General features: G+C 31.8%; 1 protein-coding gene across 1 annotated transcript; it reads right to left on the minus strand.

Moving 5' to 3' along the window:
* Nucleotides 1–12,060: 12,060 nt before the first annotated feature.
* On the minus strand, nucleotides 12,061–17,247 carry LOC142332807 (uncharacterized). The gene is made up of 2 exons (XM_075379425.1): nucleotides 16,962–17,247; nucleotides 12,061–13,624 (listed from the first exon to the last, which is right to left on the minus strand). Exons 1-2 carry the CDS (start codon nucleotides 17,230–17,232, stop codon nucleotides 12,147–12,149), a joined length of 1,749 nt encoding a protein of 582 aa, XP_075235540.1. The 5' UTR covers nucleotides 17,233–17,247; the 3' UTR covers nucleotides 12,061–12,146.
* Nucleotides 17,248–18,550: the final 1,303 nt, after the last annotated feature.

Genomic DNA, 18,550 nt, shown 5'->3' on the forward strand with positions numbered 1-18,550 from the left:
ACAGCTTCAATACCACCACCCATCTGTGTAAATACAGACGAACGACAGCTCCACGAAAGGCTTATTTCACCCCTTGCATCCTTCACCTTCCTATACAGCAAAGCTGTACAGCAAAGCTGTATAGGAAGGTGAAGGATACACAAATCTGAACACCGCGGAGAATTTATCACTGTCTGTTAGCATTACAACAATGACATTGCCTACGTCTATCTGACCAGTAATCACCATACACATCTTCTTTCTCTTTCCCATCTAACGCATTGGAAAAATACATGTTCAGCTGTGTCTCTCTGACCAAAATATTGGCACTCCGGATTAACCTTGTGTCTTCTGAACAGGTAGGCTCGGAATGAGCCGTGGCCAGTCAGGAATTGGATGACCCAATAAATCAGCTCACCAAATCCCCTCCCAATCCATGGCCCGATCTCACCTATTAAACGCCGGCTCCATTCGCCTTTACGGGAGGTGGCCCCCCTTGTTCTGCCACTCTTCTCTTAACTCACGGTGTGCGTCTTCTTTATTCATCCCTTCATCAATTTTTACCCGATCTCGAGCCATCTGCTGTATTGGTAACACTCCAGTAATTACAAAAAATGCTTCAGTTGACACCGACGAATAGGCACATGCTATTCATAACGCTATTTTTCTTTGTGCTCCCTCTAAGTACCTCCTATTCCTGTCACTTCTCAGAGCCCTGTGCCACACTGTCACACCGTATAGCAATATAGAGTTCACCACATGTGAGTACAATTTCCTAATTGAGGCCCGCGGTCCAGTAGTTTTTCTTAATTGTTTATTTAGACTTTGTACCACTTGTTCACCTTTAGTACGAACCTTCTGTACATGAAAAGTCTAGCCACATTCCCAAATATTTTGTATTTCTGACGTACTGGACCTGGCCTTCCTCAGTCACAATCGGAATATGCCTTATAATTCGTCTTCCCGTCATAGAGATCGCCACCGTTTTATCGTGCGAAAGCCGAAATCCTCTAGTTCTCATCCATCTATTCACCATATTTAGTGCCTCAATGCTACTCTCGCTACGTCTTCCTCCTTCTTTGCAGTGACCATTAGCGCAAGGTCATCAGCAAAAGCTATTTTTTGCACTCCTTCTGGGTATTCTAAGCGCAAAATCTCATCGAACGTAAAATTCCATGAATTGGGTCTCAAAACTGAGCCTTGAGGCACCCCACTTGACACTTTGAATTCAATCTCACTACTGCTTATTTGGTATACCAAAAATCTTTCTTGTAAGAATCACTGTATCATTCGTCTGAGATATAGCGGTATATTGACTTTCTTCATCACTTCAAATATTGCTTCCCACCTCAGGGAATTAAAAGCATTGTATACAGCCACAAAGATGACTACAGAAATTCGGCGCGTGCGCCACGTGTTCTTTGCCGCGTTATCAACCAATTTCATCACCTCCTTCACAGCATTCGTCTGATTTCCCTGATCGAAATCCAAATTGCCACTAGCTAATACACCACTTTCTCCAATATAGGCCTACAACCTTGCCTCTAACATCCTTTCTAATAATTCAAAAAAATTATTTGTAACACAAATTGGTCTATATGAAATTGTAGCTCCCAATCTACCTGGTTTGTTTAAAACTAGTCTTGATCTTTTCCATGAAGTCGGTATAAAATCGCCTTTTAGCATATTGTTCATTACTTCCAACATTGTAACTTCTTCCACCAGTATCTGGACGACTTCTACCGGAATGCCGTCCGGACCCTGACTCTTATGCAGCTTCATTTTCTTCCCTGCAGTCTTTAATTCCTGCATAGTGAAAACCGGTATACATCGGCCGCTATTTACTCTCTACATTGATCTACTTGCTTCGGAAACAGTATATCTACATATTCACGTACCTTGTCTTCTGGTGTCACTGGCAATCGTCTACCTAGTCTTCCGGAAACCAACTGGTATCCTCTTCCCCAAGGGTCTCTATCGATATTTTTGCAAAGGTCGTTACAACACTTGCTTTTGGTTTTTTTTGATGGCTGCTCTATATTTGGATCTAGCCTCCACTTACTCTTGTTTGGCCTTATCCTTGCGAAGTTTACACCCACATCTATTAACTCTTTGTAGTTTCATTCTAACTGCCCAAGCTCTATTACGTAAGACCTCTAGCTCAGGTCCCCACCAATACTTATGTCTTTTTTCGGGCACTTGTACCAGGACTCCCACTTTGTCACATTCTATAGTAACAATTTCTGTCAGTTCTTCAGGGTCTGTTACTTCAGCCACTTTTTCACTAATCACCTCTGAAAAACGAACACACCCGCTTCTCGAGGTGGTAGTTCTACCAGGCTTAACCATTCTTGGTGTCGTTGTTACCTCATTCGCTATTATGTAATGGTCAGACAGATTCTGTTCATCCAATATTCTCCAATTAATTAGAGGAGTTACATGATCTTCAGAGATGAAAGTCAAGTCAATTGCCGAGCTGGCTTCTCCGCGACTAAAAGTAGGTTCATCATTGTTCATACAAATCAACCTTAGAGCATTGATTTTTTCCGCTAAATGTTGTCCCTTCAAGTTTCGCACAGTTACCGTAAACTCTTGGATACTTAGCGTTAAAGTTGCCAGCCAAAATTATCTTTCTGTCTCTGAACCTTACAATCGCATGCCCTAATTCATCAAGGAGAGCCACAAAACTGACAACTCTCGCATTTGGGGAATGGTACACAGCGAAAATCACAGTATTCCCCGAGTCTGTTCAGACATAACCTTCTCCAGCTCCACATATTCCTACCGGAGTCCCTACTGTAGGAAAGCCAATTGCCACTGTCAAATTCTCGTTTCTTATCCATTTCGGCCTAAAAGTCACTGATGATACGTTAGGCTCCGGAGCAATTATAATTTCACTCTATTTTGCATAGCCAACTCCCAGTAGTTATCATGTGCCCATCTGCTACGATTCATATTTAATTGTAGTATCTTCATTTCTGGGGCGTACACCTTCCGGTCCAGTGGCCCTCTGAACCATATTTCGCGCATGTCATCGGGCCTTTGCATTGAGCGCTCTTATGGTCCGGTTTCCCACAGTTGAAGCACAACTGACGTCTATCTACTCCTTTGCAATCCGCTGAGACATGGCCCGAAGCCCAACAACGATAGCATCTGCCTCAGGTACTCGGATATAGGCACGACAATGTACCCAGCCTATCCGTATTCGAGCCTCTGTTAACTTCCTTGCTGCGCGATATATCGTGACCACTATTGCATTCTTGGTTTCACCAAAAGCAGATCTTATCGACGAAATCTTAAACTCATCTGCACCTCCGATTTCCTGAGCTATTGTGTCCTTAATTTCTTTTTCACTGGTTTCACTGTCAATATCTCGTAGATGTACAATTGTTGTACGTCCGCCTCTGGTCCTCATATCGGCCTGTAACTCTGCCGACTTAGCTCGTAATGCAATAGTAAGTGCGTCAGCCTTCTCTTTCCACTTAACTCGTATGCATAATTCTTCATTATCCCCTTTCCTAAGGGACAACACTTCTCCAACTTTTTCCCGAGTAACATTTTGTTTCATAGTCCTTAAGAGATCTGCATAGGACCGCCCTCTGCTTTGATTATTATAGTTCAACTGTCTTGTACAGGTGGAGTAGCACGTTTGATCCACGGACTTTTGATTTCCTGATTTACAACTTTTGACTTTGGAATCAAAACTCTCACTTGGGTTTCTCTACTCTTTGTTAAATATATTAGTACTTTTTTAATGAGGTCGCCAAGTCTGCCTCCTGGTAGCATAAAAGTCGCTGCCTTAGTGGTTTCTAGTATTTTCTTCATGGCTTTTAATAATTTCAATACTACATTTTCCTCTCCTTTAACTGTATCATAATAAACAGTATATCTACTGGCTGGATTTGTAGCTTGCTCATGTCCTGTGATAACTGTATCATTTTTGACAATGTCTCCAGAAACCACTCCCGTGACACCACGAACAGGGTGATCTCTTCGCCCGGATTGACCCGTTAGGTCATAAAAACTAATTATGTCTCAATCATCGGGTATTTCCTCGAATTGAGAAACTCTTGAAACTATTTCCGCTGGCTATTTTCTAACGGATAACATAACAAGTCTTCATCAGATAAGTCTGCGTCCAACTGTTCCCTTATCCCAAGCTCGCGAGACCCCAGTTTGTTTCGCCACGTACTCGTTGTCCTTTAAACCCTTTGTATATTCTACAAAGCTGCTTTTCAGGTGTTATATATTTCCACAAACCTGTTCCTAAATTTTGTTTTAAATTAAACACTAGAAGTCCTAACTGAGTACTAAGTTCATCCATTGTCCCGACAACAGATTCCTCCTCTTCCGATAACATCTGTCTGCACCTCTTTTTGCCTTTAGCATACTTAATAATAATAATAGCAACTAGAATGGTCAACATAACAAACAGAACCAGTTTAAGAATAATAATCAGAATCAGCATCAAACTGAATATCAGAAACAACAACCAAACCAGAATGACAAAATGTGAACAACCTCTGCAATTACAACATGAACTACAACAACAATCAGAACAACAAAATCCAACAGAAAAACCAGAAAAGTAAAAATAACCAGAACCGGAATTGACAGAATGTCAACAGCTCTTACAATAACCACAAACAGAACAAAAGAAATCTGAACTGCAAATTAAAAATAGGAATAATGAAAATGGTTCGATATAAATAGCAACAACAACCACAATCAGTATGTAAATAACAACAACAATAATCAAAACATTCAATTCAATAATGGTAACCCAAATCAACAGCAGATTAAAACAGCAGACAATCAGAATCAGAGCCACAATAACATCAATAATAACAAGTACAATCAAAACCCAAATTAACAAAATGTGAACTTCTATTTGAACAACAATCAAAGCAACAGTAATCTAAATCAGAACAATAAAAACTTAAACAGAACAAAAAATCAGAACAAAAAAAATCACTTCAACAACCAAAATCACAACTTCAACAATAATAACCAAAATAACAATAACAACATCAGAAAGAACAAAATGTAAATTACAACAATCCAAACCAATATAATAACAATAACAACCCAAAAAATCAATACAATAATCAGAACCAATTAGGCCAGAATATAAACAACAATCAAAATAACCAAAACAAGCAGTACAATAACTACAGTAATCAGAACTTGAATAACAATAACAATCATAACAGTAATCAGTTGAATAATAACAATAACCACAATCAAAATCAGGTTAAAATTTTCAAGTTTTTAATCAAAAAATTTATGACTCGTGCTAAACGTAAGGTAAACCTCAAAATAAAACTTAAATATAACCGTAAATTACACTTTTAATTGGAAAAAGGAACGAATTCTTCAGATGAATAAAAAAATTTTCTATCAAATACTGCTTTATACTTTAAATTTATTTATTTAATTTTACAAGTGTAATTATCCCAGTTAAGAGAGAAGAATTGAAAAATATCTATGACATTTATCGTAGTGAATTTTCTTCAAACTTACGTTCTACTTAAGAAAAGTTTCATGTGTACGCAAACATTAAGATTTTTTGTACTTTTGAAAAAATTAAAAGTGTAAAATTTTGAACTTTCTCGCACAAAAATAATATTACACAAATTTCCTCTCATCGTTTTTATTTTATTTTTAGGAGAAATGTATAACAACATTTTGTTTGTAGTTAAAATAGTTAGTTAATTTGTTTGTTTACCATAAATTAGTTTTATTTCTTCTTAAATTTTATTATATAAACATAGAAAATTATTTTTGAATAATTTTCAGTATAAAATAATTTCTAATGAAAATACCTAACTTCTTTTATTAATATTTGCCTGTTATATTCACCTTAGAAAATCTTCATACGAATAAAAATTTTGAATCAAAATTTATTAATAAAATTAATAAATTCTTCACAAATTAGCTGTAACTGTCAACAAGGGTAATGATCTTTATTAAGTAGTTAGGCATAATTGCAATGTAGATTGTAAAAAATCTGGATAAAAAATGTATAAATAATGTTTGCTTAAAACGTTATATTATTAAGGAAAAGTTTATAAAAAACCATTTTAAATTTATTTTGTGTATTGTTTAAGAAAGATGTTAGACATCACAAAAAAAACTGAAATCTATTATTATAACTTCTTTGAAAGTTATTTCATACTAAAATGGAATACTATGTTTATATAGCCCATTCTAATGACTAAATCCAGCTACTGCTTACGGAGTTTGGCAATTATTTTGGTTATTAACATTCTGGTTGTTATTGTTATTGCTTTGGTTCTAATTGTTGTTTGCTTGATTCTGATTGTTTCGGTTGTTATTGATGTTCAATTTCGTTGTTGTTCTGATTGGTTGACCTGATTATTGATATTGTTCTGGTTCTGGTACTGGTTGTTCTTCTGGTTTTGAATGTACCGATTATTGTTCTGGTTATTTTTATTGTATAAGTTTTGGTTATTGTTATTCTGGCTCTGATACTGGTTGTTGTTATTGTAGTTGTTCTGCTTGTGATTGTTGTTGTTTACGTTCTGGCCATACTGGTTTTGGTTGTTGTAATTGTTGTTCTGGTTCAGGTACTGGTTGTTTTTATTGTAGCTGTTTTGGTTATTATTCGGTTATTATTATTTGTTGTTCACGTTCTGGCTATTGTAGTTGTTATTGTTGTGCTGGCAACTTTGGCTATTCTGGTTGTTATTATTTACTTTTTGGTTGTTGATGTTGTTCTAAAACCTAAAATATCATAAATATTATATTATTTTATTAATTACAGATATATATATATATATATTTATAAAATAATTTTATAACACACACACACACACACACACACACACACACACACATATATATATATATATATATATAAGGGGTGTGTGAGAAAAGTAATGAGATTGGTAACACTTTGAGCGATCTGGCAACGCTGTTTGATTTGGGTGATCAGGAAAAGGTGTCTGCGAGGCCATAATGTTGTATGCTGCGCCCGTCTAGGCTCATCGTTTACAATTCCAATGCTATAGGGACATTTTATTGCAAGCCCAGCGTCTTCTATTGTTAGCAATTGTCGGAGGCTACAGAACTGTCTCGATATCAGTCTTGAGGCAGTCTCTGTGATCGCCAGCATAAAACCCATGGACAATCTTGCTACGGAACGTAGTAGGTGGTATATTTCTAAGAAGGAAGGCCTTCTTACTTTTGAGCGTATGCAAGAGATTGAAGACCAAGGTTTAGACGCTTGGCAAGTTAGGTGGCAAGTTAGATTCTTCCACTGGTCGATACAAGCATGGTATATTTCCAAAGCTGCGAGTTCTTAGGAGTTGCGAGCAATTAGGTGCCCCCAATCGGTACAAAATTTAATTCCTTCCGGGACATGGTGCATTTAGGTATAGTTTGGCTAGGCTTGGTTTGACTGATTTGGGCTTGTGCCCGGACTGTTGAGTCGATTACACTGCGGACCATGTCCTTTATGTTTGTCCCCGGTACGAGGCTAAACATACCAGAGTCAACTAGTACGTTTAGAACTCGCACAGAATGGACTATAGTGGCTGGCTTCCTTCGATTCCTCGCACTGAGCTGAACGACTGAGGGGTATAAGTAGAGTAGCGCCCCGGGTGTCTAGAGACCGCCTGGACAGTTGATTGGCCGGAGGTAAGCGTGTTGGTATCGAGCCACGGTTAGTCAGAATAAGTAAGGTGATCATTATTATAATGTCTTCTGTCGGCGGGACAACGAATGCACTGCCGAGGGTATGGGTAACCATGCAGCCGTGAGGTGTAGCGTTGTTTTGACGAGATCAATTAATTTGATTGAGGAAGCATCGCTGTCAGCGGGATGGTGAGTGCACTGCCGAGGGCAAGGATTTCATGCAGCCGTGAGGTGTAGCACCATCTCGACGATGGAAGTTTAAGTGAAAGTAAATGTCACGTGGGACTTTGTCATGGAGCTGAGTGGGAATAGAACATCTGTTCGCCTCCCCTGGTAGACTACACCGGAGTCCATAATTGAAACCAATTCAGGGGTATGAACTATAAGTTGCGTTCACTAAGGGAACTATTTATAAATTTAGTTGTTGCGAACAAAGTTTCTGGTGGTACGTTATTTATTAAACTGCCTCGAATTAATGAGACATTTACACACAAATTGACTCTTTAAAGTTTAGAACTAGGCAAGGGGTTTATGCTTTCGTGAGCTCGGTTAGTTAGTTCAGTGGGCAACGAAGTAGGACAGTCAGGATTGTCCGAAAGAAACCTACAGCGAAGGCGAAGGCTGAGTCATTATCTCACTGATGCAAATGTTTACCTAGGCATTTACATCGGTGGCATCCCAATGAGGGCTGGCTTATTACTGTGAGATGTAAAAAGTTAGAGGGCAAAAGACGACTCCCGTTAAAGTCCATCAGGGCTAGGATCAGGGGGGTGGTGGTGTGGCGACCGGAATCGTCACACGGCGGGGTCTTCCTCTACGGGGGTTGGGATGTTTATTGGTCTCCAGAAAGATCATTCTTTTACGACGAAGGTAGTTTTGATAACAATTTTCTGGTCATTTGGTGATCTGGGCCTTTGTTGATATTTACCTCTTTAGTAATTCAAAAAAAGGTTTAACATCGTAACACCGTCTCAGTCAAGAATACTTTTTTCAAAAACTTTCTCGTCTAATTGCATTTCTTTAAAAGTGTTTGGTTTAAATCCTTTTTGAAAAGAAATTTTGATTTTTGGAGCACACTATAAGACATAGAAATGATATATTTCTACTTAGAGAGGGGTCGCAGAAACCTCACCAACACGTGTCTCAGAAAAAAATCAAATTTTTTAATATTCCGTGTATAATCAAATTTTTTATCTTGAAATCAAACCAGTGAATAAATGTCTCTGTTTAAGTAATGTCTTTTATACAGAAACATTTATTCTGTTAAAAGATTAGAATTTTTAAATTTCGTAGGGTATTACTTAGACGTGAAGAACCGAATTTTATTCCACTATGTCATTTTGTATTCGAGTAATTACGCATAAAGGAGGATCAACAGTTTGAAGGAAAAATACTTTTTTGAATGGAATATACTGTGACTGGATTTTGAGGTTGATTTTTTTTTTTTTAAAGTCTGTCTTTGTATATTTATACTTTAAAGCCTAAAGTGAATAAAGTTTCTTGCTGATTACTTCAATGAAATAATTAAATATTCATATATATATATATATATGTATATATTCTTTTCTAGCTTCAATATCCGAAAAAAGTGATTCAGAATTATTTAATGTAACTGAAGTTGTTGATTAACGTAGGAAAAATCTCTCCGGAAAAAAGAAAAAAAGTTTTAATTAGTTAAGCAAACGAGCAGGTTTCCTTAAAATATTAAAGGAAAAAGGTTGTAAAATTTCTTGTACAAAGCAAAGTACTTCCAGCTTTTATAAGATTGGTCAGGTTCCTGAAACCTACCAATTTTCAGAGTTTCCATGACACATTTTGAATTCTGTTATACGTAATTCAAGATGCATATTTTTTTAAAAGAAATTGAGTTGTAAAATATGTTTTTTATAGAAATAAATTTAGAAAAAATAAAATATGAGAAACAGAAATTAGTCAGTAGGGCCGACAATAAAAATGAAATTACTAAAAAAATGACTAAAATACTAAATTTATCTTAGAATTTATTTGGTGAATGAAAAGTCTGCACCACATCAACTGACCATGGTCCTATAACAATATTTAAGAGAAAAGTTGTTACCATTTTTAGTTCAGGAAGAGATAAAGTTGAAAATACATATCTTTATCAACAAATTAACCTGGATAAAGAAATTAATTAAAGTAAAGGAGAAGTGAAAATCAGTGACAAAAAATTATAAAGCAGAAAATAATTTTTCATAAAAAAAAATGTTAATATAAAGAAAACATTTTGAACAAATTATAATCTTGGTCATTTAACACTGGATTTGTCATTTATCTGTAAAAAATATGTGGAAATTATTTTGCATAATTCTTAAGGATACACTTTAATACAGAATAATAAAATGTTACGGCAAAATTCAACTTAGACTGTGGTGTCATGATAAAAGATAAATTTGGGAGTGTAGGAATGCATAATCTCTTAAAAGCAACTAGTGATGATGAAGAAAGTCAACAAATCTTTATTGATTATACGCTGCTTAAGAGTCAATGTGAATCAGTTTGTTTTTATCTTAAATTGAGGACAGTTGGCAGTTAATGCGCGTTGATCTAATGCAAGATCAGTCCCATTCTATGAGCGAAATTGGACAAGCATTTTAAGCTAGATAAATTATGATATTACACCATTACTATTGATGTAGTCTCTCATTTGGGTCTGTTAATACTGCAGCATTACATTTTTATTGGTGTACTGAAGATAAATTCTGACGTGGCTCCAAATAAATAATACTTTGAATCACCCATTTTTAAAAGGTTCATTAAATTTCATTTTCAAAAGTTTGAAAATACTTGATTTCTACCCAAACAACATGAAGAGGTTACAATGTATTCATTCAGTGTCAAGAACATTGATGTAAAACATTCTTTTACGGCTCTGAAGTTACTCGGCAAGAATCTAATTTTTGTAAAGAATGTTTGTCAGATAAGAAATAAAAAATGTCCGAGAATAAAATCATAACATAGAAATAATATTATTACAATAAATGAAGATTCTTTAAAAAAAGGAATATATTAATATAATATTAATATATATATATATATATATATATATATATATATATATATATATAATTTTTTATATATAATAATTTTTTAATAATTTAATAATTTTTTATATATATATATATATATATTATATATATATAATTGTTAATTTTAATCTTTTTTTTTAAAATTAAAATACAATTTATTACAAAGTTATCTCGCTTTTTTATTTCATTAATACATTGTCTTCTTCATTTTACGGTAAATATTGTTTCACAAACATTGAATATATCTTACAATTATATTCATAACCTTTTATTTCATAACCTACTTTGCATATTGAGGAAGCAATTATTTTTATGTAATTAGGAGATTTTAAATCATAAATTCTATTAAACAATCATAAATATTTTAAGATATTAAAATATCATTTAAAAATAAATCAGTTTACTATACATATATATATATATATATATATATATATATATATATACGTATACAGTAAACTGATGATACACTAAATTTGTTTTTTTTTTAATAATTTTTCTGGAGTTACTCGACAATTTCTGAATTTTTTTAATTTAATTAAATATTTGTTATCATATTTGCGAAGACTAAATATTGAAAGAATTGAAAGCAATGAAGTAATCCAACTCGGTTGAATAATGGATGAAATAATGACAGTTTTCGAATAAAATGTTTTAAATATTTATCTAGAACTATCAAATACTAAAATCAAATTAGGAAAAATAATCATAGTTTCCTAATTGTTTTGAAGTTGTCATACATGGCATCTTTTAGTTGTGAGAAGCATGTTAAATGATTCAGTTACTGTATAATTAAGCTCTAGCTCAGGAAGGGATAATAAGGGATGTAGTTATATCATAACAAGGGATATATTACATTTTCTTATGATCGTTGAATAGTAATAATTCACAAATTAATATTAAAAATTTTAAATAATTTATTTATAATCCATTTTTTTCTTAATTCTTAAATCCTGAAAAAAATACTTTTCTGCATGTACCAAAGTATAAAAATGTTACATTATGCAAACTATAGGTATCGAAAGAAAAATCTCTTTTCCTAACTACTACGTAAATATAACTTAATTATAAACATTAATTACATCAATGTTTCTAACAAGGTCTGGATTGTAATTTATATACAAAAAATAATTTTACATAAAAGAAACTAAACTGATAAAAAAGCATATTTTGTTTTCTTGGATAAAATATTGATTAATTAAGAATACATTAATGCTTAATGGTTTGGCTTAATGCTTAATGGTAAGGCTTAATGGTGTGAAATTTATGTTATTGAAAGAAAATTTTAATAAATTAAAAAAGCTTAAATTAAGTTCTCTATAAGTGAATTATTAATGAAGGTGAATAAGGAATTCGAAAAATCAATACAAATAAAAATTATATATATTAAAATACTTTATTTATTCAACTAAACAAAGTAAATAAATCATGTTACATTTAATAAATAAAAACAAATTGCATTTATAAGACCCATTTCAATGATTGAAACCAGCTACTGCTAACTGGATTTTGGTTATTATTTGGGTTGTTTGCATTCTGGTTGTTATAGTTGTTGCTCTGGTTCTGATTACTTTGGTTGTTGTTGGCTTGATTCTGATTGTCTTGGTTGTCATTGTTGTTGTAGTTCTGAATTTGGTTGTTCTGGTAATTGTTATTATTCTGGTTCTGGTTGTAATTGTTATTGTTCTGGTTTTGGTTATCGTAATTGTTATTGTTCTGGTTTTGGTTATTGTAATTGTTGTTGTTCTGGTTTTGGTTATTGTAATTGTTGTTGTTCTGGTTTTGGTTATTGTAATTGTTGTTCTGGTTATTATTTACATTTTGGCTGTACTGATTATTGTTGTTGAAGGTGTTTTGGTTGTTTTGATTTTGATTGTACTGATTATTATTCTGGTTGTTGTTATTGTATGAGTTTTGATTATTATTGTTGTTCTGGTTCTGGTACTGGTTGTTGTTATTGTAGTTGTTTTGATTATTCTGGTCATACTGGTTTTGGTTGTTGTAGTTCTGATTGTTGTAGTTTTGGTTGTTGTTGTTCTGGTTGTTGTAGTTTTGGTTGTTGTAGTTTTGGTTGTTATTATAGGAGTTTTGGTTGTAGTTATTTTGGTTTTGGTTATTATTGTTGTTCTGGTTCTGGTACTGGTTGTTGTTTTGATTATTGTTGTTATTGTTTACATTCTGGTCATACTGGTTTTGATTATTGTTTTGGTTGTTGTAGTTCTGATTGTTGTAGTTTTGGTTGTTGTTGTTCTGGTTGTTGTAGTTTTGGTGGTTATTATAGGAGTTTTGGTTGTAGTTATTCTGGTTCTGGTACTGGTTGTTGTTATTGTAGTTGTTTTGATTATTGTTGTTATTGTTTACATTCTGGTCATATTGGTTTTGGTTGTTGTAGTTCTGATTGTTGTAGTTTTGGTTGTTGTTGTTCTGGTTGTTGTGGTTTTGGTAGTTGTTATTATTGTATTTATTATTCTGGTTGTTGTTATTGTAGTTGTTGTTCGCATTCTGGCCATATTGGTTCTGATTATTGTTGTTGTTACTGTATTGATTGTTATTGTTGTAGTTATTCTGATTTTGGTTGTTGTTGTTTACATTCTGGCCGTTTTGGTTCTGGTGATTGTATTGATTGTTGTTGTTGTTGTAGTTGTTACTGTACTGGTTATTTTGGTTGTTGTTCTGGTTATTGTAAGCATTATTATTGTTGTACTGGTTCTGGTTATTGTAGTTGTTGTTATTGTTATACTGGTTTTGACTATGATTGTTATTCTGGTTCTGTTGTCCATTCTGGTTATTGTTGTTGTTGTACTGATTGTTTTGGTTGTGACCATTATAGTTGTTGTTATTTTGGTTATTGTTGTTCTGGTAGTTGTTATAGTAACTCACATTTTCGTTCTGGTTGTTATTGTTCTGATTATTATTTTGGTTATTTCCGAACACATTACCTGAAAACAAAGATATATTATTTTTCATCTGTATTTAAAAAAAACATTTGGCAGCAAATTCTGAATTGCATACCGCTATCCTTAATCTGCCTAAGCTATACCGTAGTTTTGCAATACCTGTGTTTGTCACTAAAAATTAAGATTACTGAATCTTATCAAAACCCTTAAGTCATTAAAACTATCTTCCTGTTTTTATGTTTCATGAAATAGTCTGAGAAACCTGTAATTAGTCTAAATGTTTGATCGTTAGTGATCCTGCATTATATTTTCGTACATATTTATGTAGATTTCTTTAGATCATATTTCTTTAAGTACAGTATCACGTTATTTATTTAAAATATATAGTTAATTAAATCTGTAAAATAAACTCTCACTAAAAATATTTTTTCATGGAAAATAGTACTTGATCTTTATAATTACATGTTTTCCACTCACTCGCAGCCAGTATTACGATTTTTTCTGCTAAGAAATTAAAACGATAAAAATAATATTTCAGCCATAAAAATAATGCTAGTCTGTATATTACGTTAACATAAATGCGTATAGTGTTTGTAAATAATAGTCATTGTTCTGTTCATATATCAATAAATTCTTTAATTTTTTTTACATGAAGATAAGTTTCTTAGAAGAAATAGAAAATAATTTTCTTTTTTAAATACTTTTTTGTATTTCTTTTAGAAACACCTTTACGCATGAATCTACAGCAGATATGTTAGATCAAATGTAAAAATAATAATAATAATAAAGGGAAATAATTTCAGAACTGATTCTAGAGCTTGAAATAAGGAATAACGTCCACACAAAACATTGTCCGAAAACGCTTTTGTATCGAGATGTAGCCGAAAATCTCGCCCGGATTTTAGTGCTCCCGGTGACATCGTACTGAAATTTTTAAGCCGTTAAGGACTTAAGGAGTTTCGTATATTTTTTACCATAAAAATCGATTAATACAAGTCCCAGAACTGTATCTTCCATAATTTTTATGATATTCAACGTAAAAACAGAAACATTCGGTGACGAAAAGTACGTTTTTTAGGTTCCAATTCAATAACTTTGTTAAATTACTAATAAATGAGCAATATTTTATTATCAAAAGTTGTAGATAATCTAATTCTGAGAAGTGTAATAAAGTCTATGAAAAACAAAAAAATAATTAACTTTTATTATTAAAAAGTAAACTTTTATGAAAAAAATTTTAATGAATTTATAAAAATTAAAAACAGCTGCAATTATTTTAATAAATTTAGATTTTTGAAAAATTAAAATATTTTTAATTGATTTTAAAAAAAATTGATATTGACATAATTTGGATTGTTTAATTATTTTTAAGGATCAAGTTATATTTTTCTATTTGTTGTACTCTAAAACTGTACTACAATTTTCCAATTGAATTTGAATTTAAATTAAATCTGAATTGTTTGATATAAAAAATTCCGCGTCTCTTCAATCATGCAGAATATGCTATTAGGATTTCTATGTACAATTGACCGTTAAATTGGCCACCTAGATCACCGAACCATACTCCTTTATATTACCGTTTATGAGGATAGATGAAATGCAAGGTATACAAGTGAAAGTAGAAACACCTAATTAACTGAACGCTCACTTTCTCAATGCTGCGCTGTCCTTATCAAGGGACGCGAAAATATCGTTAGGCCGGTGACAAAAAATTTAAGAAAAAGAGTTGAAAAGGGCATCGATGTCAATAGTAGAATTTTCGAACATTTTTTTGTAAATTAGTACAATACAAACCACTGTATCTTTTTTAATGAAAGTTAAAGATAATTTTAATTTTTAAAAGGTCTAAGTTATTATATTAAAAACAGTTGTGTTTTATTTTTGGAAATTTATAACATTTTTCTGTTTTGTTTTATTGTTAACGGCAGAAGTTGATTTCTTTCCGTTTCTTTATTTCACCAATTTTCTCAGAATTGAATTATGTATTAGTTTTGATAGTAAAGTTTACGCATTTAACAGTTCTTTAGCAAATTTACTGTACTTCAAACCTAAAAAATAACGTGTTTTTCGTCACCGAATTTTTCTGTTTTACTTTGGATATCATAAAAACTACAGTACTCGTGCATAATTTATTTGATTTTTAGGTCAGCAAATACAAGAAACCATCAAATTTATTACTTACGTAACGCCTTTAAAATTTCAACATGACTTCTTGTCAGCACTGGAACTGAAGTCCATGCGAAACTTTTCGCTAGCCGTAACTCGATATTAAAGCGTTTTTAGACATATTTTAGAAATTAATGTCTTATTTCAAATTATTGATGAGATAAATGATTTGTAGCGTGTGTGAAAATGCCATGGCTAACCGGGATTCGAATTCGGGATCTCCGGATGAAAGGCCGAGACTCTGCCGCTCGCGCCACGGAGGCCGGATTTCCTTCTCTATTACACTGCATAAATATTACAGGAATATTTTTTAACGTATTATTACAAATAACCACATTACATATATACAGGAACGTGGAATATAATTTTATTTGTAACACAAATAATTAAATATTTCTATCGTAAACACCTTTTAAAATTTTCTAAAATTTCATTTATATAATAAATCTTCAACATTTCTTTATAAAGAAAATTTAAAAAAATATTATTTGTGAAATATTCAATAATCAATTATTATTGCAAATTTCATTATCTTATTAACCGCATAAGGTTGAATAAGTTATCTTATTTATTTATTTATTAAGCTTTTATAACAATAATAATCATAAGTAAATCTTGCGCGTGAAATTAATCCATGAATAATATTTTATTTTGCATTACAAGAAATCAGAAATATTTAAAACATGCGAGCTATGCTTATTACTATCACTAAAATAATAAGACCTGATGTACCTGACCAAAATTTGTTAAAATAATATATACATTTCAGTATTTTAATCGAAACATTTTAAAGTATCTTCTTTTTTTGTTTTGTAAGAATAATTTTTTCCATGAAAGACCATTTTTAACTGTATAAGTTTAAGTGAGGGATGAAATTAACAAACTGGGTATTTTTTTATTCGCATTTGGCAAAAGATTTACAAAACTTTTTGTAATTTAATTAAAACTAGAAAAATCATTTTACAAAAACAAGAACGCGTTTTACTTTTTAAAACATAAAAAAAGTAGATTATATAGTAATTGAAAATTGTAAATAATAATAATAATAATAACTATTACTAATTAAAAATAATTTTATTTTTGGTATTGTATTTTGTTATTAATGGGTAATCAAAATATATTAACATAATATAACCTGCTTTAAATATTTTAAATTTATAATTTAATTTTAAGTCACGGTACGAATTCAAAATATATGTAATTATGCACTCACCATTTTGGTCCTGGTTGTTGTTTTGATTCTGGAATTGGTTGTTGTTTTGGTTATTTTCATTTTGATTATTGTTGTATTGGTTGTTGTTGTTGTTATTATTGTTGTAGTATTGGTTGTTGTTCTGGTTTTGTTGTTGTTCTTCACTTATTGGAGAAACTTCATTCTGGTTGTTGAAAAAACCGCTGAAGCACTGTCGTTTGGATTGTCCATAAGGATGGACGGCGGCAGCAGCAAAGCCAACGAGAACCAACAATACCAATGAGGACTTCATGTTGAAGGTGACGGTATCATAACCGTCGCCGTCTTATATACTATACGGTTATCATCCTTACTCGATGTCAACAGTTAAGGTGACAGGTCAACTGACGTTGATAATTAAACATAATTTTCAAAAATAAAATAGAATAAAAAAGTTAACGCATTTTTTTTAAATGATGTAATTTTTGGTAAAAATATTTCTTACTATCTATGGAATAATTTCCTTTACTAAAAAAAAAATTCTTAAAATACACTGACAAAACAATCTATAGTAATTCTTAATCTTTGTTAAATAAAACTAAAAAAAAAAAAAAAAAAAAAAAAAAAAAATTAAAACGCCTTTTTGTATCTATTTTTACCTATTATTTATATTATATTTTTTTAAATGTTAAAATTACACTGTTTTGTTCTTATTTCATAATATTTATTACTTTTCAAAAAAACTTTAATAATGGTTTTCATCTAATTTAAATATTTAAAAATTTTGTATAAATTGTACATTTCGTGAAAAAAATGTTCACCTTTGTTTTAAAAAATAAGCCTATTTATTACTTAAATATTTTCGCTTTTGCTAAAAAATTCAACCCATTTTGATAATTATTCCATCAATGTTAATTTGTAAACTAGTCTTCTAGTTTAATGTATTAGAATAATAGTCTCTTTACAGTACAAATTTGTTTCTTAATTGTTATATAATTATTGGTAACAGATTAGGCTTATAACCGTTTTTATTTTTAATTACTGTTACAACCGAATCTGTTTCTTGAAAATGTTGGTTTTTTGTGAAAATTTAACTCTTAGGTGGAGCATTCCGTGTATTTGTTTCTTGCAATTTGACTGCAAACAATCCAGCAAAATGGTATAGATTTTTTATTGACAAATATTACAAGAAATTTCCCTGTAGTATTTTGTACAAACTAATGTACGCTCCTAAATGGGAAAGCATTAATTTAAATTCTTTATTTTTGGGTTTACTTTACTTTTTAGAGTATTATTAAATTATACGCTCACGCAGTTTAATCAAACTCATAGAAAGAAAGGTGTGTTTTTTGAGAAAATAGATGTTTGTTGTTTTATTATTTTTTTCTAGAATTTATATAACATACTATGTTTTGTATTTATTTTAGCAATGATTATTTTAGCATAATGATAAAACCTAGAAAATTATTCAAATAAGTATTTCAGCGCTATTTAAAATTTCAGAATTTTTAATAATCTCAGTGATGTAGCTGAAGATCCTCCGCGACAAAGGCACCACTTACTCCCGTCAGTTATCGGAACTCGAGTTTCATACGAACAAATACTCTCGAATTTGTTGAAAAACATGATAC

The sequence above is a fragment of the Lycorma delicatula genome, chromosome 1 (genome assembly GCF_047948215.1).
Source record: "Lycorma delicatula isolate Av1 chromosome 1, ASM4794821v1, whole genome shotgun sequence".
Classification (NCBI taxonomy): domain Eukaryota; kingdom Metazoa; phylum Arthropoda; class Insecta; order Hemiptera; family Fulgoridae; genus Lycorma; species Lycorma delicatula.

Excerpts from the sequence above, each read along its gene's own strand:
- LOC142332807 (XM_075379425.1), bottom strand. The coding sequence starts at position 17,232 with ATGAAGTCCTCATTGGTATTGTTGGTTCTCGTTGGCTTTGCTGCTGCC. Across the intron at positions 13,625-16,961 it reads CAACAACCAGGACCAAAATG|GTAATGTGTTCGGAAATAAC; the intron begins GTGAGTGCATAA and ends CTTTGTTTTCAG.